This window comes from Herpailurus yagouaroundi, unplaced genomic scaffold, assembly GCF_014898765.1.
Source record: "Herpailurus yagouaroundi ecotype Mexico unplaced genomic scaffold, PumYag 28, whole genome shotgun sequence".
NCBI classification, from domain to species: domain Eukaryota; kingdom Metazoa; phylum Chordata; class Mammalia; order Carnivora; family Felidae; genus Herpailurus; species Herpailurus yagouaroundi.
This window is the reverse complement of record NW_024412376.1, coordinates 63,968,260-63,994,685: the sequence shown is the minus strand read 5'-3', so window position 1 is coordinate 63,994,685 and position 26,426 is coordinate 63,968,260. Positions and strand designations below refer to the sequence as shown.

The 26,426-nt window shown below is 38.7% G+C and overlaps 2 protein-coding genes across 15 annotated transcripts in view; one reads left to right on the top strand and one right to left on the bottom strand.

The window, feature by feature from the left end:
* The window catches only part of LOC121030055 (centrin-4-like), a 4,051-nt gene extending 1,050 nt beyond the window's left edge, over nucleotides 1-3,001 (bottom strand). Inside the window, exons 1-4 of the mRNA XM_040474611.1 lie at nucleotides 2,879-3,001; nucleotides 1,564-1,701; nucleotides 1,061-1,189; nucleotides 90-218 (exon numbers count right to left, since the gene is read on the bottom strand). Coding sequence (XP_040330545.1) covers nucleotides 90-218; nucleotides 1,061-1,189; nucleotides 1,564-1,701; nucleotides 2,879-2,881 — 399 coding nt within the window. The 5' untranslated portion in view covers nucleotides 2,882-3,001. The remainder of the gene's footprint in view (nucleotides 1-89; nucleotides 219-1,060; nucleotides 1,190-1,563; nucleotides 1,702-2,878) is intronic.
* A 115-nt stretch (nucleotides 3,002-3,116) lies between these two features.
* The window catches only part of BBS12 (Bardet-Biedl syndrome 12), a 71,246-nt gene continuing 47,936 nt past the window's right edge, over nucleotides 3,117-26,426 (top strand). For 11 of the 14 annotated variants that reach the window (XR_005790052.1, XR_005790050.1, XR_005790049.1 and 8 more), the window contains exons 1-2: nucleotides 3,117-3,334; nucleotides 11,036-11,101. Coding sequence is in view for 3 of the 14 variants with exons in the window: in XM_040474551.1 (XP_040330485.1) it covers nucleotides 13,388-15,529 (2,142 nt within the window). In the remaining 11 variants the exon portion in view is untranslated. Of the gene's footprint in view, nucleotides 3,335-9,983; nucleotides 10,152-11,035; nucleotides 11,102-13,377; nucleotides 15,607-26,426 lie in introns of those variants that run through there. The other 3 variants (XM_040474551.1, XM_040474541.1, XM_040474558.1) reach the window with 3 other exon arrangements.

Here is a 26,426-nt window from a genome sequence, read left to right as displayed (position 1 = left end):
TATAAATTACAATTGTATATAATATATATAAATTACAATTGTATATATACATGTAAGTTATAAAAATTATAAAAATAAGTAAAATTTACCTGAAGTTCATCATCTGTTAAATTTTCCCCTAGTTCCTTAGCAACCCTCTTGATATTGTTTAGTGTTCTGCTTCCAGTATCATCATCATCAAATAATTTGAAAGCCTTCAATATTTCTTCTTTCTCACTCTTTAAAAACAGAAACAACTGTCACTAATCTTTCATTTATTTATTCTATCAAATTGGACTTATGGGTGTTTGAGGTCTAGAGCAGCAATCTGCCAAGTAGCTGCGTTCATTTACTGTTCTAACCTTTTTTTTTTAATTTTTTTTTTCAACGTTTTTTATTTATTTTTGGGACAGAGAGAGACAGAGCATGAACGGGGGAGGGGCAGAGAGAGAGGGAGACACAGAATCGGAAACAGGTTCTGAGCCATCAGCCCAGAGCCTGACGCGGGGCTCGAACTCACGGACCGCGAGATCGTGACCTGGCTGAAGTGGGACGCTTAACCGACTGCGCCACCCAGGCGCCCCATACTGTTCTAACTTTTTATTCCAAGGCACTCACATCTGCTCTCAGGGTATTTAAATTCAGAATTTGTTAAAGTGGAAGAGGCAAGGGTGATAAAGATAATGGATCTCTATTAACTCCAGTAATTGATACCAACTACCAAAAAATGTAAGCTCTAACAGGGAGGTTGTCTCATCCAATGCTCTCTAGAACAGTGCCTAGCAAAAATAGGCACTCAAGAGGTGTTTGCTGAACTCAAGGCTTCAACGTGCTGACCCCATTTTCTTTATCCAGCCATTTATCTTTATTATTTCCTAACAACCTTCTCCACACTGGACAGTCTTTATTACTACCCTGAAAACATCTTTAATCTTGCTATTCCTGTCTATCTAAATCCCACCCATTTTTAAAGACCTAGTTCCAATTCATTGATTGCTCCAGCCAAAAAAAAAAAAAAAAAAAAAAAAAAAGTAGAAGGCTATTGCTTGTATTTCTTTGAAAAACAAAATCACTACTATACCATTTTTACACTCATTATGGCAAAAAAATCTTCAAAATTAATGGTGCCATTTCCTTCTTTGTCGATTTCAGCTATCATTTTTTTAATTTCTTCTTTCTTTGGTTCAAATCCTAAGGCTTGCAATGCAATCTGAAATAGAAAACAAATAAATAATATGCCACGTTCTCATTCCTAGCTTTTAAATTACCTAATAATTACTAGATTTTCTCTTTTTTACTACGGACTAGGCATAAACCTAGAAAGTCAGGTCAGCAGGCCTAGGTTCCAATTCCACTATGCCATAGGATATGTTACTGTTACACCCAGAGTTTTTGTTGTATTCATTCATAAAACAAGAATAAATGCCTAACAAGATATAATTTTGTTAGTATGGGGCAGGTGCATACACTGAAGGTGTAGGTGTCCACAATGAAGAGACTTTATATCAAGCTTTTAGAAGGCTGCTGTTAAAGACTGAAAGATTTGTTTTTAAAATGTCTTAGAATTAGAAGTAATTTCAAAACCTTCAATTCTTTCACATCTATGGTTCCAGACCCATCAACATCAAATAAATCAAAGGCCTCTTTAATTTCTTGCTTTTGGGTTTCATTCAATTCAAGTTTTGCTGCTCTTTTCTTCCATTGGTCTGAACTTGTGGATGCCTGTAATAAACACACATGTGCGTGAAAAACTACGTAACAGGAAAAGTTACCAGAACCAGAAAAATTGATAAATACATAAGCATGTTCAAGAACCCTATTCCCTAGTACATAATGACCATCAACAATTTCCACCTTTTCCTTTTGCTAACATTTATGCTATTAGTTATTAATATCTTGGTGGAAAGCTTGGTTCTTTTTACCACTTGTTTTTCCTTCAACCTAGTAGAACATTAGATGTTATGTCAGAATGGACTGGCCTTACTTGGTATATTTGAAAAAAAGTGTTTAAGGCATACCTTTTACCTAGGCCTATATATCTCATAATAAGATTTATTTTGTGGGATATGCTTGACTGAAACATGATATCCTTTCCCACCTTTTAGCGTACTTTCCTATATTGCAGAGGCTAAGAAATGAAAAAACTACATCTTCCAGGTGAAAAACTACTCCAGCGATCTGGATAAGAATAAATGTTAGGCCAATTATCAATATCCAGGTAAAGTGGAGGTCATCTGCCTGCTGTGTGCCATTTTCTGCTGGCAAGCAAGGTCACAGAGTTACTCCTGGGTTGTTCTGCAGCCTTATTTCAATATCTTGTCTCCCCATCTTTGGGTTAGGAAGCCGTGGCGGCAGAGACGGCAACTGGACTCCACGTTCCTGCGCACCTAGTCTCCAGTTTCGCGTGGTTTCGTTGTGGTAGCCGCAGATTCTTGATCCCTGGACCGCAAATCCACTGGTGTGGTCTTCAACTCCACAGTTTAGCCTTCACAACCTTCACCTTCCCAACAGTAGCAGAATTCGTAGCTATCCCGGCCACTTTTTCGGAGGTCAGGACCTCTTTCCTAGAGACCTAGACCCTCCAACAGATTTTAAGTTTCTTATTCTCTGTATTCAATTCCTCTCTGGCCGAACAGTGGTCTCATTTCCATCATAGAACCTACAGCGGAGTGCTGGTATTAGCAGTTGGCGGGGATAAACTGGAGACCCGCTCTTGCGTCCTTAAGAGCCACCGGCAATGTGCTTCTATTTGACCACGAGAGGAGGAGTTACTAAACGACACTCGAGGATCAGGAGGCGAGTAATATATTTCACATACCAAAAACAATTCCTTCTCTGCTCCGGGGAGAGATTTCAGCACCAGCCCTGGCCCAACAAGCGGTTACAGCTTCACACTCACCATGTCACCAACCGGTGCCCTCAGCCGGGACCTCCCTATCTCAGCCGCCGGCAGCACAGCCCAACCGCTGTCTTCACAGTTCAGAAACCGTTGCTAAGGCCGCTCTCGCCTGCCTCATAAGCAGCCCCGCCCACCGAGGCCTACTGATTGACTGTAGTTCCACCCAATAGTCAGAAAAGAAGGCCCTTGAGGCCAGCCCCCTCTCCCTAATCTCTACCAATAGAGTAACGCTCTGCCTTTCCCAGCCAACCCTTAAGCAGAACTTTTCCTCTGGTTTCTTAGCGACCAGCCCCGCCCAGCCGGCCCTCTCGCCCCGCTTCGCGCATGCGCAAAACGCCGGCGGGGAAGGGGGCGTCTTCGTCCCGGCGCTCTGGCGTCCAAGGGCCGGTCAGGACCGCGTCTGGCGGTGGGAAGCTGGGAACTGGAGCCTCGGGTGAAGATGGAGAAAAGAGCGAGGTTAGTAACGAGGTGCTTCCACTGACTGCTAAGTCTTCAGTGCAGCCTTATTTGCTTTTTTGACCTCTTCGTGCCCGGGGTTATGATTGAGAATCTAGGGCTTGGCGGCCCGGGTAAATTTGGTCCAGTTTTGGTTTACCATCCGACTGGGATTACCAGAGGTGGAGGGGACTGCCTTTTCCATGCGCCCCTCGATATTTCTCACCTTCCACAGTGCCCGGGGATTGGCCTTTAACATTTCCCTCTGGTTCGGAGAGATTCTGGCGCGGTAGGGGTATGACTGGAAAGAAGTGGGGATGGCGATTGGAAGGAAGCCGGATAAGGTGTTGTGATGTATCAAGCCTCACTGCATAGGAAAGGGTTTTTACCTGTGTTGTAGTATTTATTCGCCGAGCAGGACTTTGGCCCCACCCATATTACTGTCAGACAGACACCGCCCCCCATCCCCCACCTCATCCCCAGCCATTCCAATGGTTTGAATCCCAAGATTTGACCGGTTTTCCAGCCATATCCAGCATAGATCCATACTCATGAGTCAGTCAGACACAAGTAGTCTGATAATCCAATAGACTCAGGATTTAGAAGTCCGTAACTGCTGTAAATGAAAGCAAATTTTTGCCCAGAGAGCCAGACTTGCTGGTTTGCCCAATCATGAATCTGGTTAGGGACCAGCTTAAGGGTGGGAAAGAATGAGGTGGACCTCTGACTTCCTGGTAGGAATGAAGTGATGATAGCCCTTTAAAATTTCTAACCCTAATAGCTTACACATCAGGATTCTTTTTATGCCTTCTGCAGTACCTTCTGCAGAGTAAGTACTTTATTTAACAAAAATCATACAGGCTTCTCCAGCAGTGAGTGGATTCAGAAGGAACATTAACTTTTGCCTAGATTTTTTTCCCTTTATCCCACTTACTCCTTGAAGTTAGGGCAAGAAAAATGTGCAAAGTACATTCTTGAAGCAGTCTCCCAAATCACTGTTCATACTGTAGTAAATAGAAACATGGCACATTTTCTAAAACCATCATCCTGTCTGGTTCACATTATATCCTAGTCAGACATCCAAGCTTTGTAACCATAGATAAACAGCTCATTAGGATTCTGGAAAATAGGTAAGGTTATTCTAATATGAGAAGTTGTTTTTTTTTTTTTTCTGTATTAAGTTGTCCCTGTGGAAATTAAAATGATGCAAGTTCAAGATATTTTGTGAACTAAGTAAAAATATTCATTCACTTATAATACAGCTGTCTCTTGAACAACATGGATTTGAACTGTGTGGGCCCACTTACACATAGATATTTTTTTGGAGATTTGCCACGATTTGAAAAGACTCCCGGTTGAACCTCATAGCCTAGAGATGTTGAAAATTTTAAGAAAAAGGTATTATTATAAAAACATAGTATATAATACATATGACATAAAATATGTGTTAATCAACTGCTTATGTTATTGGTAAGGCTTCCAAACAACAGTAGGCTATTGGTAGTTAAGTTTCAGGTGAGTTAAGAGTTATATTTGGATTTCCGGTTGTGCACTGATTGGTTGGGGCCCCTAACTCTCAGTGTTTAAGGGTTAACTGTGTATTGATTTTTCAGGCCATTGGTCTCACTGGGAAAATTCCTTTTGATCACTTTCAAGGACATTTACTGCATCTTTTCTACTAATATTTTCAGGATTTCTGAGACCCAGAAATAAATAGTGACCAAACATATAGAACCAGGTTCTAACCTAGATAAAGTTTGATCTCATGGCAATTAAAAGGCTGAAGTAATATATTAACCTGCTTTTATATCACTTTATGATTTAGGTTCTTATATTTGGGAAATTAACTTCTAGTGAAAATGATTTTTTAATTATAGGCTCAGATTACAATTTCTAGGTCTTGGGTAGGAAGTACTTAGTCTTGAAAAATAGCTGTTATTAATGTAATTGTATTATACAACAATAATGGTAATAATAATTAATCTAAGAAAATATTAAATCCATTGGCACTCTTAAGTAAATCTATAATTATTTAATACTTTCCACATGTACTGTGCCAACTATTGGGTGAGTTTGAAAGGAACTGAATGTAGAGTATAAAGAAGAATAAAAGCAACCCACAGATTAGTCGGGGAGAAAGGCACAGACACAAATACAGAATTTGAAATTCAGGGTGCTAAGTGCTTCAGTAGGTGTGTGTAGAAAGTGCTTGAGCACAGGAAAGAGGCACTGTTCCTTCCTGGTGCATTGGAGAAGGTTATATTCAAAATGTGGCATTTGCCTTGGGTCATGAAAGATACACAGCATTTGCCAAAGTGAAGAAAGGGTAGGATATTCAAATCTGAATATAGCATGTGTAAAAATGAAAATAAATGTGTCTTCTCGTGTGGCAAGATCATAGGGTTTATATGGAAGGGTGGAAAATGAGTCATAAATTACATTGAGGTCCAATTATGGGACACCTATGTCAAGCCAGGGAGTAAAGATTTTGTTTTATAAGATAAACAGATGTTTTTAGGCAATGGAGTGCTTTGATTAGGTTTGTGCTTTTCAAAGATAATTCTGACAACCATGTGAAGGAGGTACCGTTTTGGAATTATGGGATCTCAACTAAGACAGTGCCATATAGGAATCACATCAACTCTAAAGGTGATTGAAACTTAAATTTGTGGTGGGGGAATACTGACAGCACCATCTGTTTAATCTTTTCAGTTTTGTACTTAAAAGTTAAAATTTAGCAAATATGGTGAAAGCCATTTCTTCATTTGCTCACCAGATACTTCTTGAGTGCAGTATGTCAGACAATATTTTTGTTATGTGGGATACCTCAGTGACTAAAATTATCCTCCTGGGAATTAGATTTCAACAGAGGGAGATAGCTGAGAAATAATAATAGATATGTAAACTGTGTACTATTTTATAAGGTGATAAATGTTATGGAAAAAAAGGAAGTAGAGCAGTTAATAGGAATCCAAGTAGTTAAAGTTCATCCAAACAGTTAAAGGGAATTCTACACTTAGAAAGGAAGAGCTTGTGGTGTTAAATAGGGTGCCCAAGCGTGGGCCTCGTTTAAAAGGGGAAATTTGAGTAAATACTTAGAGGTGGCAAGGCAATAGATTTCCCAGGGAAGAGCATCCCAGAAAGTGGTAGCAACTAGAACAGAAATTATAAGTTAAGGAGCATGCCTTGCATGTTCCAGGAACAGAAAGGAGGCCACAGCCAAGTGCTCAAGGGATAGTGTAATAGGAAACAAAGAGGGGTAAGAAGAAGGGGTGCAGATTATTAGGGCTTTAAAGACCTTAATTTTCATTCCTGGTGAAATGGGAAGACATTGCAGGTTTTGAGCAGAGAAGTGAAAGGATCTGAGTTAAGTGTTTAAAAGGAGTCCTGTGTGAGACAAAGGAGCAAAGGCCTTTATGTTCGAAGTTGAAGGTTTTTTAAGTAATGGAATCATATGATTAGACTGCTATATTAGGAATAGATGAGATATGCAATCTGTTGATTTTGATGATGACAAAAGCTAATCATACCTGTCATAAAATAATAGTATTTTTAAAAATTCAACTCCTAAAAAGCATTGCATGTCTTAGTATTCTAAAACAAATTCCGTATACAGGACTAGACATGATAAGAGGAAAAGAAAGCTGCTTCTGATGTCAAAACCCAGTGAAGTAGTATGAATGCTTCTATTACAGCTTTAAAATGTTCAAGAAACATTAAGCTGACAAGTAAAGTTGTTAAGGATCTCAATAATAAAACAGCTGTTTGTGGAAAACACTGGTGCTGATGTACCTCAGAACAAGAATCAGAGTGTGTCAATTCAATGCCAAGAATAGTTACCAGAGGTGTTTTTATCTTTGGAATTATGTATTTCACCATCCGCTTCACTGTCTTTGCCTTTTTATACTCCATTTTTTAGAAGATGAAGGATTTTTATTTTATGCTAATTAACTAATCTCTCTAAAATAATTACGTAGGAGCTTTTCTAACCTTAGGAATGATAAGACTGGCTTTTTTTTTTTTTTAATTGCTGCTGAAACAGAATAGTCTTCAAATGCTGAAACAGCATTTCTCTTGAATATTTATTTATTTGTTTATTCATATTTTATTGAGTAGAATTGACACACAGTGTTACATTAGTTTCAGGTGTACAACATAGTGATTCCACAGCTCTGTATGTTATGCTATGCTTATCACAAGTGGAGCTACCATCTGTTGCCATACAACACTATTACAATACCATTGACTATATTCTTTATGTTGTACTTTCATCCCTGTGACTTATTCCTTCTATAATTGGGAACCTGTACCTCCCACTCCTCTTCACCCCTCTTTAACCATTCCCTTCCCTCCAGCAACCACCAGTTTGTTCTCTGTATTTATGGATCAGTTTCTGCTTTGTGGGTTTTTTTTTTTTTTTTGATTTTACATATAAGTGAAATAATTGAATATTTTTTAGATAAGTTGAAATAATTGAATATTTTTTACATCAGTTTTATGTAACTTTTTGTCTGTAGATTAGTTTTAGTAATTTCGTGTCTTCTCTGGGAAAACCTTTTTCACATAAATTAAATACAGACTTTGAAAACTTGAGTAGGTTTGAAATAGCCCATGGCTTTTTTCCTTTTGTTCTAAATTCTCTGTAACTTTTCCATTCATATAGTAATATCTTGTGATTTAGACATAGTATAGAGGGGGCACCTGAGTGGCTCAGTTGGTTAAGCAGCCTACTTCAGCTCAGGTCATGATCTCAAGGGTCGGGAGTTCAAGCCCCATATCAGGCCCTCTGCTGTCAGTGCAGAGCCTGCTTCAGATCCTCTGCCCCACTCTCTCTCTGCCCCTCCCCTGCTCATGCTTTCTCTCTCACTCTCAAAAATAAATAAATATTTAAGAAAAAAAAAAAAGGCGGATTGTTAAAAAAATTTATAGAGAGGAAACCATAACAGAGACTCTGATGCTTAGAGAAGAAAGGGCATAGCCATATTAAGGGTATGAACAGGTTTAGAAGAAGGCAATAAGGGGCGCCTGGGTGGCTCAGTCAGTTGAGCATCCGACTTTGGCTCAGGTCATGATCTCACGGTTTGTGAGTTCAAGCCCCACATCGGGCTCTGTGCTGACAGCTCAAAGCCTGGAGCCTGCTTCAGATTCTGTGTCTCCCTCTCTCTCTGCCCCTCCCCTGCTCATGCTTTGTCTCTGTCTCTCTCTCTCTCAAAAATAAATAAACGTTAAAAAAAAATTTAGAAGAAGGCAATAAGGTTTGGAAGTGGGAAATGCAATGGAAGATTCTACAGAAGAGAGGTGAATTGCTATCATGTTGGGTAGAGGGGCAGCCAGAAGGTAGTATTGTATGGTAGTTAATAACATGGGACTTTGGTTTTAGACAAATCTGGGTTTTAGTTCATAACCTATTACTTACTAGCTGTGAGATTTTGTAAGTTACTTAACAATTTTTCATTTTCATAGGCTTTTTGCACCTCATTATATTGTGAGAACTATATTACATAGTGCATGTAAAGTACCTCATACTTAATAAGCTCTCAAAACATGTTAGAAATTAGAAACAAGCAAAAAGCCAGTCATTTTAAGCTTGTCTTTTCAACAAATTATTCTAGAGCAACTGGATATCCAGGAAGGAACAAAATGACCCCTACCTCACACCATTTACAAAAAATCAGTTTAAGATGAATTGCAAACATAAATGTAAAAGCTAAAATAAAAAGCAGAGTTGGAGTTTCACACTCCTTTGCTTCAAAACTTGCCACAAAGCTATAATAATCAAAAAAGTGTGGTCCTGGCATAAGGATGGACATATAGACCAATGAGATAGGATTGAAAGTCCACAAATAAACCCAAAAGTCTATTGCCAATTGATTTTTGACAAAGATGCCAAAACCACTCAATGGTGAAAGAATAGTCTTTCAATAAATGGTGCTGGGACAATTTGACATCCAGTGCAAAAGAATGAAGTTGGTCCCCTACTTCACCCCATATAGAAAAATCAGATGTATCAATTAACATAATATAAGACATAAAACTATAAAATTCTTTGAGGAAAACACTGGGTCAGATCTTTGTGACTTTGGATTTGGCAGTATTTCTTAAATATGACACCAAGAGCATGAGCAACAAAGAAAAAAATAGACAAATTAGGCTTCATTAAAATGGAAAACTTTTATGCATCAAAGTACCTTATCAAAAAAGTAGAAAATACAACATACAGAGAGAAAATGTCTGTAAGTTGTATTCTGATAAGGTTCTAATTTCCAGAATATATAAAGAACTCTTACAATTCAACAACAAAAGAGAGCCCAATTTTAAAACGGGCAAAAGATTTGAATAAATATTTCTCCGAAGAAAAAATGTAAATGGCCAACTGGTAAATGAAAAGATGCTCAACATCATTAGAGAAATGCAAGTCAATATCACAATGAAATATCGCTTCATATCCACTAAGATGTCTATTTAAAAACAATAACAAAACAAAAAAAAAAGGAAGATTTGTATTGGTAAGCATACTGGGTTGAATGGTGTTCCTTCAAAATTTATGTCTACCCAGAATCTCAGAATGTGATTTTATTTAGAAATGGGGTCTTTATAGAACTTGTTAGTTAAGATGAGGTCATAGTAGATTAGGGTGGACCCTAAATACAATGACTTGTGTCTTTTTAAGAAAGCCATGTGAAAGAGAAGCAGATATTCAAGTTTTGTTACCAAAAGCCACGGACCTCCAGGAGGCAACTCGAAGCTGGAAGAGATTTCTCGAGAGCCTTCAGAAGGATCATGGCCCTGCAGACACCTTGATTTCTTCTGGACTCCAGAACCATGAGAGAATAAAAATGTATTGTTTTAAGCCACCCTGTTTTTGGTAATTTAGTGTAGGTGCCCTAGGAAATCAATACAGCAGGGATGTGGAGAAATTTCTTGCTGGTGAGAAAGTAAAATGGTTAAGCTGCTATAGAAGACAGTTTGGTGGTTCCTCAGAAGGTTAAACATAAAATTACCATGTGACCACTCCTAGGTGTATACCCAAAGTAATTGAAAACAGATATTCAAACACTTGTACACAAATGTTGATAACAGCACAAATTCACAATAGTCAAAAGGTAGAAACAATTCAAATATTTATCAGCAGATAAATAAACAAGATGATATATACATGCAATAGAATATTACTCAGCCCTAAAGGGAATGAAGTACTGATACATAATACAGTGTGGATAAACCTCAAAAACATTATGCTCAGTGAAAGAGTATTGTGTGATTCTATTTACATGAAATATCTAGAATAGGTAAATCCATAGAGACATAAAGCAGATTGGTTGCTAGAGGCTGGAGGAGAGAACAGGAAGAGAATGTTTAATGGCTTTAAGGGTTTTCTTTTGGGGTGAGGGAAATGTTTTAGAACTAGATAAAGGTAGTGATTGTACAACACTGTGAGTGTACTAAGTGCCACTGAATTGTACATTTTAAAATGGTTTATGTTATGTGTTCACCTCATTTAAAAAAAAAAAGATTAAAACCATAACATTTTTAGAAGAAGTATAGAAGAATATCTTTTGTAGTCAAGGGTAGGCAAAACTTTTAAAAATAGAACCCAGTAAATGATAATCTTTTATAAAAAGATAAGTGAACTAGGGAAGTAGATTTTCAGGCAATACTAAGGGCCACTTGAGGTTTGAAATGACACCAGTATGGTTGTGTGTGTTTTTCTGTTTATTTCAGCTGTACCAGGGTAAGCATGGAGTAGACAAGAGAGTTGGATTTCATCAGGCTTTGTGACTTTGCAAGGTGAGTAGGATGAACCTAAAGAGGGATAAGGATTTTGAGGGTATATGTGCAAGGGAGTGATTGTAATTGACAAATAGGAATTTAGAATTTAAACTGAGTAAGTCGAGAATTGATAATATGGGGGTGAGGGGTAAAGGACAGCAAAAACATGCTAAGATTAGATAATTGTAAGATATCATGGGTCTCAGGATTAGAGTATTAGAGTCCTATAATATATTTTTATGCTGTCTAGGGATATGTCTGAGTGTATCAAGAGTTTTATTTTTATTTTACAGAATTGAAATTTTCACAAAAGAGCATTTGTACCTGATTTCAGACAACTCATTGAACATTTTCCTAGGCTGTGCTCACTTTTCTCTAGTCCTTGAAAGCTTATAGGAAGCTAGTCTTGAGGAATAGTTGTGTTATGGCTTCCTCCTGATCTTAAGGTATCTCAAATGGTAGTGTTCCTCAGCTTCAAGGATGAATCTAGGTATTCTAGAAACAAATTTATCTGGGGCACCTGGGTGGCCCAGTCAGTTAAGCGTCCAACTTCAGCTCAAGTCATGATCTCATGGCTTGTGAATTCAAGCCCCATGTAGGGCTCTTGCTGACAGCTCAGAGCCTGGAACCTGCTTCGAATTCTGTGTCTCCCATCCCCTGCTTGCACTCTGTCTCTCTCTCTCTCAAAAATAAATAAACATGAAAAAACAAAATTTAAGTCATCCTAATTGCCAAGGCGCCTGGGTGGCTCAACTGGTTAAGTGTCTGACTTTGGCTCAGATCATGATCTCGCAGTTTTGGCTTCGAGCCCTGCATCAGGCTCTGTGCTGACAGCTCAGAGCGTGGAGCCTGCTTCAGATTCTGTGTCTCCCTCTCTTCCTGCCCTACCCTGCTTGCGCTCTCTCTCTTTCAAAAATGAATAAGCGTTAAAAAAAAGAATAATTAAATAAATAAATCACCCTAATTGCCATACATCATTTTAAAAAGCTTCTGAAGAAAAGAGAAAAGAAAGAAACAAATTTATCAGATGAAAAGGAAAACTCTGAATTGTTTTCTTTTAGGTATTTTGGATTTAAAGGATTGAGATAAAAAATATCACTCAAAGAATTACAAAGTCTTAGAATTAGAAGAGAAGTTTATATTATTTACAATTTCAGTTCTAGTGCTTTAACTGACAGCTCATATTTCATAAGACAGGTCATTTTATTATAGACAGCTTTTCAATTGGGGGTATTTGTTAAAAGATTCTTTTTACTGGGAGAAAGTTTTTCTCTTGTAAGTTCTTACTAGTCTTAGATGTAGATTTTGAAATATTATGTGGAAAAAGCCTAATAGCTCTTGAACTTCTCTTTAAGTAGTATTTTTCCCCATTACATTCTAACCAATAACCAAGTCCATCTTCTCACCTGAATCCCTCTTCCACATTCCTTATCTAGATAACTGTAGATGATTCTTAGCTGGCCTCTCTGCCTCCAGTCAGGCACCCATCCAGTTCATTCTCTGTGCTGTTATCAGAGTGGTGCTATTTCCAAAACACTAGTAGTAGTAGCGGTGGTACTCAGAAGGGATTATGTGCCAGGCACTGTTGTAAACACTGTACTCGTTTACTCCTTATAATAACCCTAAGAAGTAGATTGTGCTATTTTCCTCAGTTTCCAGATGCAAAAGCAGGATAGAGTAGTTAAATCATTTGATGAAGTCTACACAGCTGGTAAGCATTAGAGCCAAGTTCAAGCCCAGACTTCTAGATTGAGAGCACAGGCTTGCAAACTCTACATCAAACTGTTTATTAATCTTCCTTACTTAAAACACTTCAGTGATTGATTCCCATTATTGGGTCGGGTTTGACATGGCACATGATGCCCTTCATGCTCCAACCTATTTCTCTTCTAGAGCTTCATATCCCATTTCTCACTACTTTCTTTATATTCCTGTGAAACTAAGCTTGTATCACCCAGATACACTGTTTTTTTCACATACATGTGCATTTACTACCACCTCCTTCAATTTGCTCTTTTGGATTGTTCTTCAAGACTCATTTCAGCCATTGCTTCTTCTGGAAACACTACCAGGATTATTACCTGCATGATTGAATGAAGTGTTTCTTACCCACATGCCCATACCTTTATCGCAATATCATTATAATATAGTAACATTGCACTGACCATATTTAATGGAAAATATATATATCAGAAACTCCTCAAAGGCAGGGACTATATCGGATTTTTCTTTTATGAGCAATTATAACCATGAAGTACACTGAATAAAGTTCCAAGTTTTTATTTTATTTGCAGATGATGATTCATGGTGATGGCTTGCAGGGTCATAAATAAAAGAAGGCATGTGGGACTTCAGCAACTTTCATCATTTTCAGGAACAGGAAGAACCTTCCTAGGCCCAGTAAAATCATCTAAATTTATTGTTGATGAAGAGCGTCATGAAAGTATATTAATCAGTTCAGTAGTAAGACTTCTTGAAAGTTTGGATTTAACCAGTGCAGTGGGACAACTTCTCAATGAAGCAGTTCAAACACAAAATAATACCTATAAAACTGGAACCAGTACCCTTTTGTTTCTTGTCGGTGCATGGAGCAGTGCCGCTGAAGAATGTCTTCATTTGGGTGTCCCCATTTCATTAATAGTGTCTGTAATGTCAGAAGGCTTGAACTCTTGCATTGAAGAGGTAGTTTCCCTTCAAGTACCTATCCACAATATATTTGACCATATAGACAGCACAAAGACATTTTCTGGACTTGAAACATATGGTGTCAGTTTGTGTCCTTTTCTACAGATCCCTTCAGATACTGGTTTACAGAAGGCGCATGATCTCAAGGATGTTGCCTCTCCATCATTGACCATTTACAACCTTTCTGGGATACCTGTTAGATCACCTAAACTCTTTAGACCTCAGGCTGAAGATGAAGCAAATAAAAACACATTACAGAATCCTCAAACTCTGAAAAAGAGTCTGCTCGCCGACAGCCGCTGTAGAAAGTCAATACTAATCCACAGTAGGCATTTTAATAGGACAGATAGTAATCGGTGGATAAACAAACCAGAGGGATTTCTAGAACAACATGGTGCAGCTACTCCCCGTACTTACAGATGTAATGATTTGGTAGAGTTGGAGATGGGTTTGAGTCATGGAGATCACAACAGCATGAAATTAGTAGATGCAGCAGTTCGACTACAATTTCAGAATGCAAGTACGCAACAAGGCAACTGTACAATACCATTTATGTTCGACATTTCAAGAATCTTCACTTGCTGTTTACCCGGTGTACCTGAAACTTTTTCTTGTGTCTGCCCAGGATATATCACTGTTGTATCAATATCTAATACTACTCTGATCAAGGAATTGCAGAATCAGCCTGTCCAGATTATTCTCATTGAGGGTGACCTCACAGAGAATTATCGCCACCTGGGATTTAATAAGGCTGCAAATATTAACACGCTATTAGAAAGCATGAAGGTTCAACAAGACAGCTCAGAAGAACAATGGACAGATTATGTATTACAGGTATTAATCAAGTTCAATGTGAACCTTGTCCTGGTACAAGGAAATGTGTCTGAAGACTTAATTGAAAAGTGCATGCACAGTAAGCGGTTGGTAATTGGCTCAGTGAACAGCAGTGTGATGCAGGCTTTCGCGGAAGCTTCAGGAGCAGTACAGGTGGCCTACATTACACAAGTGAATGAAAACTGTGTGGGCAGTGGGGTCTGTGTGACCTTCTGGAGAAGTATTCCCTTAGATGTCATAGATAGGATCAACATACTGACAATCATGATAAAAACAGAAGGAATTAATTTGGTTACAGTAGTGCTCACTAGCCCACTCCCTGCACAGATGCAAGCCAGAGAAGACAGGTTCTGGACTTGTGCCTATCGTCTGTATTATGCTCTAAGAGAGCAAAAGGTCTTTCTTGGAGGTGGCGCAGTTGAATTTTTGTGTCTTAGCCATCTTCAAATTCTTGCAGAGCAATCACTGAGTAAAAGAAACCACGTCCGTTCAGGATGGCTTCATAATACTTCCTCTTGGCTGGCCTCATCTCTGGCACTATACAGATCAACTGTGCTGAAATGCCTGGCAAATGGATGGCACAAATACCTTTCAGCTCTCATGTATAACACTGCCAATTGCTCATCAGAATTGGGAGCCAGCACAGTCATTCAACAACATCTACAAAGTGCCACAGACTCTGGCTCTCCTTCATCTTACATCTTGAATGAATACAGTAAACTAAATAGTGGAATTTTTAATTCAGGCATTTCAAATAAACTGGAACAGATTCCAAGTGTTTATGACATTGTTACACCAAAGACTGAGGCGTGGCGCCGAGCTTTGGATTTAGTGCTTTTGGTACTTCAGACAGACAGTGAAATTATTACTGGACTTGGACACACACAGATAAATTCACAGGAAACAGAGGGCTTTTTATTTTTGTAGTGTTATTGGCTAAGTCTTTGGAAAATAATATTTTATAATGTATCTTGCTAATAATAAATTTCCTAGTAGCCAAGTCATAGTGCCTAAAATGCCAGCTATTACCAAGAAGAAAATTACTGATGTCTGTCAACAACTGCAGGGTCTGAGATTTCACCAGACTTACGGGCTAACAGGTGAGCCTGTTACTATTTCATGGGATGCTACAGGATACATGAGACACCTGGGCCAGAGACAAAGCACTTTTATTATTCACAAGCAAAAGTGGTAGCCAGGGCTTCCTGTTGGTTTGTATCAGTGATGGAAGCCAGCACACACACAGTGATGGAACCCACACACAGTGGGTTGTGTTATAGAAAAGGAACACTGAATATGGGACTTCCACTGCTTTTATAGTCAACAGAAACAATCCTGTTCTTTGTCCAGGGGGAGTTGTTACCTCATGCCTCAAGGTTGTTCAGTGTAAATACAAGCCAGAGACATGGACTGGGTAAAGATAGGTCAGGTCCTTGTATTCATGGCATACCCAGAAATATGCAGTGTCACTCAGAGCCCATAATGGATGGCCTCTTTCAAATACTCACTCCTTAACCTGACGTGCTCTTGGCCAAACTTGAATTTTCATGTAAGAATGCCACTCTCTTGGCTAGTCCAATTAATCTGACAGGTTGTTTAGTCAATACCAAATCTCTTTAATTAGTTTCATATAGCAGTTAATTAAGGCTACTGTCAGACTCTGAGCAGCAGGATGAAACTGGTCTGTAGTATTGATCTCAGTGATGCCCCCTAGGTTCTTGAATTTAGTCAATTTTAAATTCCAAGGGACGGGTGTCTTTTTATTAGCATGAATGTACTGTAAGACCAATGTGTCATACATTATGACCCATGCCAGGAAGCTTTGACTGAGTTGTTAATCTTCAATGTCACTGACAAAATTACAGGAGGTAATACATGGCCAAAACACATCCCCAATCCCTAATGGAGAGACCTACTGTGGCCCATTTTCCCCACATACAAGCACATCCCAACAGGGCGAGGTCACTGTACTTAAAGATTTGTTGTGAAACCTAATTTGAATAACCATTATGTGATTTGATTAAGTCACATAGGTAGTGTCACTCAGTGGTTGCAGCCTTATTGCTATACATGGTGAAATCCAAGGCTACTCAAACATTAATAGAAGTATAAAATCAGATTGAAACTAGGTTGTCCTGGTTCCTGTGTTTGTACATTTTCACATCTAGAAGCTGCCATTGATAGCATTATGAACTGCCTCCAATACTGAATAAGAGTCTTATTAAGGAGACAACTTTTGTTTGTTTGGCTCTCAGAGGAATTAAGTGCTATTACTCTGTCTAAATAATCTTGAGAAACTACTTGGCAAACAAAGTTCTGAATTTTGTTCAGGTTTATCAGCCACTTTTACCGGTAGAAGAAGATAATAGCCACAGTCAGAGCTACTGATCATGGACACAGGCTTCTAACTTAACCACCAGAACCATCATCTATCTAGTGAACATTTGGGACATCAGAACATTGAGGCACTCACACTAAATCCCAACCTGCCAAAGCATTAGGGTAGGTTAGGGCGTGGTAGTAGATGGCAGGAAGTCTGTCTCATTTCTCTACATGCAGTAATACCCTGAATGGGAAAATGTCCTCTGGCACTTTATGACCATTTGTAATATAAGCATGTTATATATTTTCATACAAATTTATTCTAATCTTAGTTTGGGCTTTAGTCACTTTTTCCCCCTATGGGAACATGGACAAAGAAGTTTAACACTGGCACATTAGGGTCTTTAACAGTTGCCAAGAGATTGTTATCTCCCTGCATCCAAGGAGGCTCTTTTTTTCTTTCTTGGCCCTTGTCTTCAGTGTTGATGTCAACTTCTTTCCTGGGCACTTCCCAGTATCTGGGGAACACCCAAACTGGGGATCTTTCTCTTTGCCCTCCATATAGCACTGTACCTCCTCAGTGTCCTACAGCCCTTGGTACCTTTGACCACCCTATGCCTAATACCAAATTCCCCTAGAATGGGAACTTGGGCACCTGTATCTAACAGAGCCACTTTCTTCCCCCAAGTTTCCCCACCACACTTGGCTTTTTCCTTAAAGCAGCTAAGGTCAGGGTGAAGGAGTTACCAAGAAGTGCAGAGGGAGAGAATGGTTCTGTGCCAGTAAGCAATGCTTTGCATTTAATTTTGGTTTTGATCAGCTGCCCAACTTGTGCTCAACAAACCTACAATTTTGATCTGCTCAAAGTTTTAGTTACTCATTGCTGGCAGCATTTGTTTCCGCTTTGAGGACCCCTTGACTTAGCAGCCACAGCCAAATTTCTTCTTGGCTAGAGCCGTGGGGGATGCTGCCTTGTTATATTAATATTGTTTCTTTTCCCACCCTGAGGCGAGGGAACAACAACCAATACATGATTTGACTGGTTTGTTTTAATCTTACTTCACACTGCTTATCCTCCAAACATAATTTAAGAGTGGGGGTACAGTGTGACAGTGGGAACTTATATTCCCCTTCCCCTTTCCAACTACTTAGGTGAAAACATTTACTGTTGGATCTCAGGAAGACTTATCTCTCTCAACCCAGCCCATTGGGTCCCTCATCTTTTCCAGGAAACCATGGCTTTCTCAGACAAAACTGTCAAGAACTGACAGGGTCTGAGATTTTGCCCTGTTTACAAGCTAACAACTAAAATTCCATGGGATACTGGCAGGAGACATGAGACTTCTGGGTTGGAAACAAATGGTTGTATAGTAGGCAGAGCTTCATGTTGATCCTCTGTCTTTCCAAGTCCCACAGGGGTACCATAAAAGCCCATGATGAATGCCTGCATATACAATGTGTTGTGCTATAGGAGAGGAACACCTAACTTAGGCAATTCACAACTTTTACAGTAAGCAGAAGTAAGCCTGTTCTTTGTCTGGAGTGAGATATTCATCATTGAAGGTGACTCACTGGAAACACATCCCTGAGAAATGACCTGGAAAAAGAGAGCTCAGCAAACAAAACAAAAAACAAAACCAAGAGAGCTCAAACTCAGCAAGAAAGTGCAGGGATGCTGAGAGCCCATCGCAGAGCTCTATTGCTACTTAGCCATAAATCGAACATTGTAAGAACCAAATTATGTGTGGAGTTGAACATTAGAAGAGCTCTGGGGAAATAATATAGTAATTAAATTATTAATTACCTACCATGTTCCAGGCACTATTCTAAATTCTTTACATATTGTATTAATTTGGTAGGGTTGGCATAACAAAATAGCACACATTAGGAGGCTTAAACAACAGAAATTTATTATCTCCCAAATCGGGGGACTAGAAGTCTGAGATCAAGGTGTGGGCAGAGTTGGTTTCCTCCGAGGCCTCTCTCCTTCACTTGTAGATGGATGTCTTCTCCCTGTGTCTTCATGTCTTCCCTCTGTATCTGTGTCCTAATTTCCTCTTCTTGTAAGGACACTAATGACCTCCCTAATGACCTCATCTTAATTTAATTACCTCTTTAAAAAGCCTGCCTCCAATACAGTCACATTCTGAAGTACTGGGGACTAGGACTTCAACAAATGAATTGAGGGGGACACAATTCAGCCCATAACACATATTACCTCAATCTTTGAAACATTTTCTCGATTGTATAGAGGAGGAAATGAGCTTAATAATGTTAAGAAACTTGCCCAAAATCTTACAGCTAGTAGGTAGTAGAACAGGAATTTACACTAAGATTTTATCTGCTCCAAAATGTATTTCTAAGTATTAACTGTGATAGGAAGCTTTTTCTGTAAAGTAACAATAACAAAACAAGAAAAGAGAATGTCTAGTTTACAGGGATAATTTAAATATATTAGAAAATATAATTTGGTTATCCTCTACTTAGGTAAAAGAATATAATTTTTGGTTTAATGGTTGTCTTAAATGTGATCACATGAAAACTTTGCACAGATCATCATTCTAGTTATATATACTGTCTTCAAAGTTAAAATAACATTAAGTGTTGAACTGTTTTTTAAAATAAAGTGTGTTATTTTACTTGTGTAGGTATCGATACTTTTACTCTCCTGTATACCATTAACACTTAGTGGGTTTTTTTTTTTAATTTTTTTAAGTTTTTTTAAATTTATTTTTGAGATAGAGAGAGACAAAGCATGAGCAGGAGAGGGGCAGAGAGAGAGGGAGACACAATCCAAAGCAGGCTCCAGGCTCTGAGCTGTCAACACAGAGCCCGATGTGGGGCTCAATCTCATAGACTGTGAGATCGTGACCTGAGCCGAAGTCGGACACCCAACCAACTGAGCCACCCAGGCGCCCAACACTTAGTTTTTGTTAAAGTATTATGAAAATTATGAGCACCACTAATATTAATGCAGATTCTTAGCTCACTTTATATAATAGATTTGTGAAGTTGGTATTTGTATGTATTAGTATGATTAAATATTTAGTAAAATTTTGTTATAAATACTTTCGTTTGAAAGTAGAAGTCTCATTTTATTTTTTTTTTATTTTTTTTATGTTTATTTTTGAGAGAAAGGGAGAGACAGACCATGAGAAGCGGAGGGGCAGAGAGAGAGGGAGACACAGAATCCGAAGCAGGCTCCAGGCTCTGAGCTGTCAGCACATAACCCATTGCAGGGCTGGAACTCACAAACCGTGAGATCATGACCTGAGCCAAAGTCGGACGCTCAGCCGACTGAGCCCCCCAGGCGCCCCTAGAAGTCTCATTTTAATATAGATTTTGTAAGTTCATTTTGTTTCCAGATTATAAAAAACTTTTTACTGTTGTGTGGTTTATCTGCTATTTTTCCAATTTTTTTAAGGAGTGCTTTTAAGTTGTAATTACTCAAGGAACTGTTCTGTCCTTGCAGACTGAGTCCCATCCCACACATAAACTTGATTCATTTAAATAAGTGAGTTTTCTAAGAAACCCTGTGCATAAGCAGGTAGACATTTTTCAAGAGACCAAAGAAGTGTTGACATCTTTGAGACCAATCTGCTTCTTTAAAATTATAGACTACAAAGAGGTTTGCAGTTATCTTACATCACATTATAGCCAGTCTTCCTAATGATAAATAACTCTTTCTGGACCAGGGGTTCACTAGCTCTTCAAAAAATAATCTTCAAGAAATTCTAGCAAAGGAATCCCTACAAATACCAGAATATGGGCAGGTGTACCTGCCTACCTCAACGCTGAATGGATGCAGGATCAGCAGAACGGAAGTGGGAAGCAGCAAGAATGAAGGGGTTACTGACAAGTCATTGTGAGCTATATTCCCTAAAACTGTTGGAAGGACTCTACCGGAAAGGAAGTATGGATGAACAGATTTGAGAATGGGCATCGCATTCTGGATGAGTGCAAAGCAACAAACCAAAAACAACCCCACTTCTATGTGTTTCTGTGGATGCAAGAGAATTGATTAGTGCTGTAGTGCTCTAAGCTCTGAGCACTATTCAGCACATGCTTCTTTCCAGGAGGACTGAGCCACGGTCTAAGAGGGGAAAATGTTGGAAAGAAGTATAGAGCAGGACAAAAACATTTGGAATAAAGGAGAGGGAAAACTTACATTGGGAATGGTAAAGCAGTGTCATTTTGTGTTAGGCTGGGTGGCCAGCAGACTCAAGAGGAAAAGATCTTCCTCTGTGGAAGGTCTGTAGACTTCTAGGAAACACAGAGCTAAAGGTGGAAAATCTTTCCAACTAGACTTCGCTTTGACAAATAGAGAAGGGTTACACAAAGAGGCTATATTTTGGGTCCTTCATTATAACAGGAGAGAGACCATGGGCCATGAAGCTGAGAAATTGACCCTGGTCCATCCCCATCTCCATAAGAAATCTCTCCTATGTTTGGATCCACAAAAGTCCATGTAATTTGGACATGAGGGAAAAAAGACATTTAGCCTCAAATGACCTTAGCTATCTAACCTCAAATGACCTTAGTATAAGAAAAAAGATTTAAATAGATTAAATAATTTTAACAGACCATGAGAACTTACCAGAAAAATACTCTAGCTATAAAGCAGATGAAAATTAATGTTTTAAAACAAGTTAAATCATTTAGATTGGAGCTTTTGAAAAAAACACACATTAGAAATGAAGATGTCAGAACAGATTATAGAATGACAGCTGACACAATTCAGAGAAGAATTGGATGAAACTACACGTAACACAACAGCACATAGAGTCCACAGAAAGCATGGTAAAGGAAGTAACCCAGGAGAGGAATCTCTTTCACAAACCCTTCTAAATTTTCATTAACAGAAATCTGCATTGTATCTTTTTTTTTTAAAGATGCTGACCTAAATGGCCAAACTTTACAAAGGATGACTTTCCTATGTAAAGCACAGACCAGTATAACATTAGAGTCATTCTCTGGAACTTTTCAAAACCATTAATGAGTCATGTAAGTTTTGGGGTAGTCCTCTGGCTCACTAGTTCATGCCATTGTTCGACAATAAATGGCTTTATTTAGTGAGGGGGAAAGCAGTTCACGGTCTCTCAGAGAGGCGATGCCTTGCAGTCACCAAATGACAGGGTTTCCATGAGCATAGCCTTCCAGGCCCACAAACTTTCCTCAGGATAACAAGAGGAGATCATCATCAGAGGAATTAACTCTTGTGCTAACCAAATTCAGAGAATTGTGGAAACCAAGATGCTGATTTTGCATTTATATTTGTAACATGACTATTAGAAAAAACAGAATACTCATATAAACTGAACCAAGAATTGTTTCCTCCTGTGTCTAAAAGTCTCTGGGAAGCTAGGAACATTGTTTGTTGAGGCTGGAATTGAAACCAAGGGACTCCTCTGATGCAGCACTAGCCAGACACCCTCTCTTCAGGACATGATCCAAGAAGGTTGCTCACTTCTGTTGTCATACTCTATTCAGGTGTTAGGTTAATTAAGTAAACACTACTTTCTTTTTACTCAATTCCATTTCAGACCAGCTTTCTGGTGGCAGCATCCTATGGCACCTTTGAATGTTAACTTGCTGATTTGGGAGACATCTCTCCAATAGTGACATCTAATAACCACAATCACCCACTTTGTGATATTTGTTAACCCCCCAGAACTTAACCATATCTGTTCTGGAAGCAACAGATCAGTCCCCAAGGACCAGCTAAAGGCTCTCCCTTTCATGATAAAAGAATGCTAAAGGGGAAGTACCTATCAGCTTCCAGGATGCACTTGTAGTGTGGTGAAATAAGCATTAGACTTAAAACTAGAAGATCTTTTTCATAATCTGACTTTGCCCCCTATGTGACCTTGGGCAGGTCACTTAACCTCTTTTAAATCTGCTTATCTGTAAAATGTATTCTTAAAGTGACTTTAAGGTTTAAATTAAATACGTATTATGATAATGTAACTCAACTGCATGCAAATATCTAGGGAAATAAGCATTTGGATCATTGTTATAAAGCAATTTTGTGAGATTTCTGTTTCTTTCCTGGCCTTAAAATTTTAATGATTCTCCTTTGTGCCCCTTCCTCCCTGACTCTCCTTATGGTGATTAGATATAACGCCCAGACCACAAAGGGTCAGCGTGCCTACTTTGGAGATAAGAGCAATAGGAAAGGAGAGTACTAGGCAAGAAGTATTTCACTTCTCAAGGTGACTGGAGGAGAGAAGAACCCAGGCAGTTAAGGATAATAATGATAAAAATTAATAATAGTAGGTTTGGTGTAGTGCTTTACCCTTTTAAATAGTTACTGACCCTGGTAGGCCACTTCTAAGAGAGCAGGACTACTCTCTCCCACATGGGTTTGCTGGCCTCAGGAAGCAAAGTCAAGTGCAAGCTAGGATGCCTCAGGAGTGAGCAACAGGTGATTGTAGACCACAACACCCTTGGATCAGCCTACCTTGGAGTATGCATGTGTCATCTGTTACAAGTCATGATGTCAAGTTCTTATTGTGATTGCCACCTACTTTACTTTAGTATTTTGTTTACATAGAGCAATAGTTCTCAGCGTTGGCTTCAAATAAGAATCAACTGGGGACCTTTTATGACTGTTAATGTCCTGACCACATCCATAGATATTTATTTAATTAGTCAGAGGTCAGGGCTCCGGGCATTGGTATTTTTAAGAGCTCCCCAGGTGACTGGAGTATATAGCAAGACTGAGAATCATTGACATAAAATGATGATTTTTTCCCTTGCTCAGTGTTCCTCAATCCCTGACTACACTGTAGTATCACCTGGGGAGCCTTTAGACAAATTGAATCAGAAGCTCTGGAATTGGGGCCTAGATACGTGGGTTTTTAAACCTTCCCATATGATTATAATGTGCAGCCAGAACTGATCATTGCTACTATAATGTAAATAGACTATGAAGAGATGGTATTTTTAATACAAAGTAATTGCTATCCTTCCTTGGGGCTACTGAATCCACATGTTCAGGGGAAATGCACAGTTTGCAACTTTGCAAAAATATGAAAACTCATGCACTTAGCTTCAGGCTAAGGAGATAATGTCAGAAAAGAGCAGAGAGATAAGGAAGAATAAAAAAAGAACAAATTGCCATGTATTATTTTATATGAAACAACTTGAATTCCTAAAATACCAGCAATCATCTAAAGAAGGATCGTGCCTTGCAGAATATTGATCACAGATCTTATCTACCATTAAAGACCACTTCTTCATGCCAAGCATAGGCATGATGGGAAGCACTTTGTAGGCACTGGCTCACTTGATCTTCATGGCACTTCTGTGAGGCAGGTTCTATTATTATCTTCACTTTACAAATAAACTAAAATGAAGATAATAATAGAAATGATAAATAACAATACAAATAAACTGAGACACAGAGGCTAAGTGTTTTGCCCAAGGTACAAACTATTTACAGGTATATCCTGGTAGCAGGTCTTGAGAGACCCTAATGGCAGCCAGTGGTCTCTGAAGAAGCAAAACTGCACAGACAGGAAGGTACAATGTGCTGCAAGAGGAATATATTAGAATTTCTCCTGCTTATTTTATTTTTGTAATTTTAACTTTTTTCTTTCTGTTATATAATTTATGTATATTAGTTTGGTAGGACATATATATAGAGAGAAATAAATATGCATATACTGGGGCATCTGATCAAAGTTTGAATATCGCTTCTCCAGAAGCTAATGGGTATACAAATAACAAACACAAATATACAAATTCTACATATGGCCAAATATCAGTCTATTTTGATAGAGTAAAGGTAAAATGGGAACAAATTATTCATTGTAGGGTCAAAATCAGAGGTGTCTAGCTGTCTCAGTCATTGGAGCATGGGACTCGAGCACATGGTCCATGGTTGTGAGTTTGAGCCCGGCCTTGGGTAAAGAGAGAGAGAGAGAGAGAGAGAGAGAGAGAGAGAGAGAGAGAGAGAGAGAGATATGATAGATAGATAATAAGTTCTTCGGTTTTTCTCTTTTAATATTTATTTTTGAGAGAGAGAGAGAGAGAGAGACAGAGCATGAGCAGGGGAGGGGCAGAGAGAGAGGGAGACACAGAATCCAAAGCAGGCTTCAGGCTCCGAGCTGTCAGCACAGAACTGGATAGGGGGCTCAAACCCACGAACTGTGAGATCATGACCTGAGCCGAAGTCAGATGCTTAGCCAACTGAGCCACCCTGGTGCCCCAACTAAACACATGTTTTTAATAAATAATTAAAAAATAAGAGGTGAAAATAAATAGATTTTGGTTAGCTCTATCTTCTATATGTAAAACATTGTGATATACCTTCAAACATTTTGAAATACTGTTTTAATGAGCCATTCTAAAAACCCTAGTTTCTTTGTTACTTTTAAATGAGTTTTCACCCTGTGACCTTTCAGCAATATATTTTTATGGAGCTTTTTAGACAGCTTAGACTGTATTTAAACTAGAGAATATTTTTTAAAAACTAAAACTAGAGAACTTTTAAAGTATTTTAGATTGACTCCTGGGATAACAGAGACCATGTCGTGCAAGCAGCAAGCATGCTGATTTGCCTGGGCTGTTTTGTGGCCTCACTTCCAGGCTCTTAGATCATGTTGTACCAGCAATTACTTCACACCTGAGTGTGTTCTTGACAAATTTTACTGCATGTTCTGGCACCTCTGTTCTTCCTAAGTACTTTTATTTCTCTTCTCATAGCCAGACCCCATTCGTTTTATCTCTAACTATGGATCTCCTTTTCTGCATTCACATTTCCATCCTGGAAGGTTCTTTTGTTTTGTTTTTTAAACACATTTACCTTTTAATTATTTCCATTATTCTTCAAGAACATCTTTAGAGTAAACTCTTAATCTTTTCCCCCACACACAAAAGTAACCATTATTAATATTTGGTGTACAGTTTTCTAAGGCCCCTTATGTGTACATGGATGTATATATATGTTTTTTCCAATCAATAGTGGGCTCAGACTAAATACACTGCCATATAACCTACTTCTGTCAAGTAAAGTAATATATTAAGAATTCCCCCCACCCCAAGGGGCACCTGGGTGGCTCAGTTGGCTAAGCACCTGACTTGGGTTCAGGTCATGATCTCACAGTTCATGAGTTCAAGTCCCACGTCAGGCTGTGTGCTGACAGTTCAGAGCCTGGAGCCTGTTTCAGATTCTGTGTCTCCCTCTCCCTCTGCCTCTCCCCTGCTCATGCTCTGTCTCTGTCTCTCCCTCAAAAATAAACATTAAAAAAATTATTTAAAAAAAAAGAATTTCCCCCAATACCATTAAATAGAGTTCAGTAAAAGAACTGCAGCAGCATCATGTTATCCCAGCACAATAACCTATTCTAATTTCTTTAACCCATATCCTATCAGTCAATTCAGTTTGGGTATTATGATAAGCAAGGCTATAAAAAATGTATTTGTACTGAATCTTACCTCTTATTCATGATTATATCCTTTGGATCAATTCTTAGAGATAGATATTGGGTCAACAGGT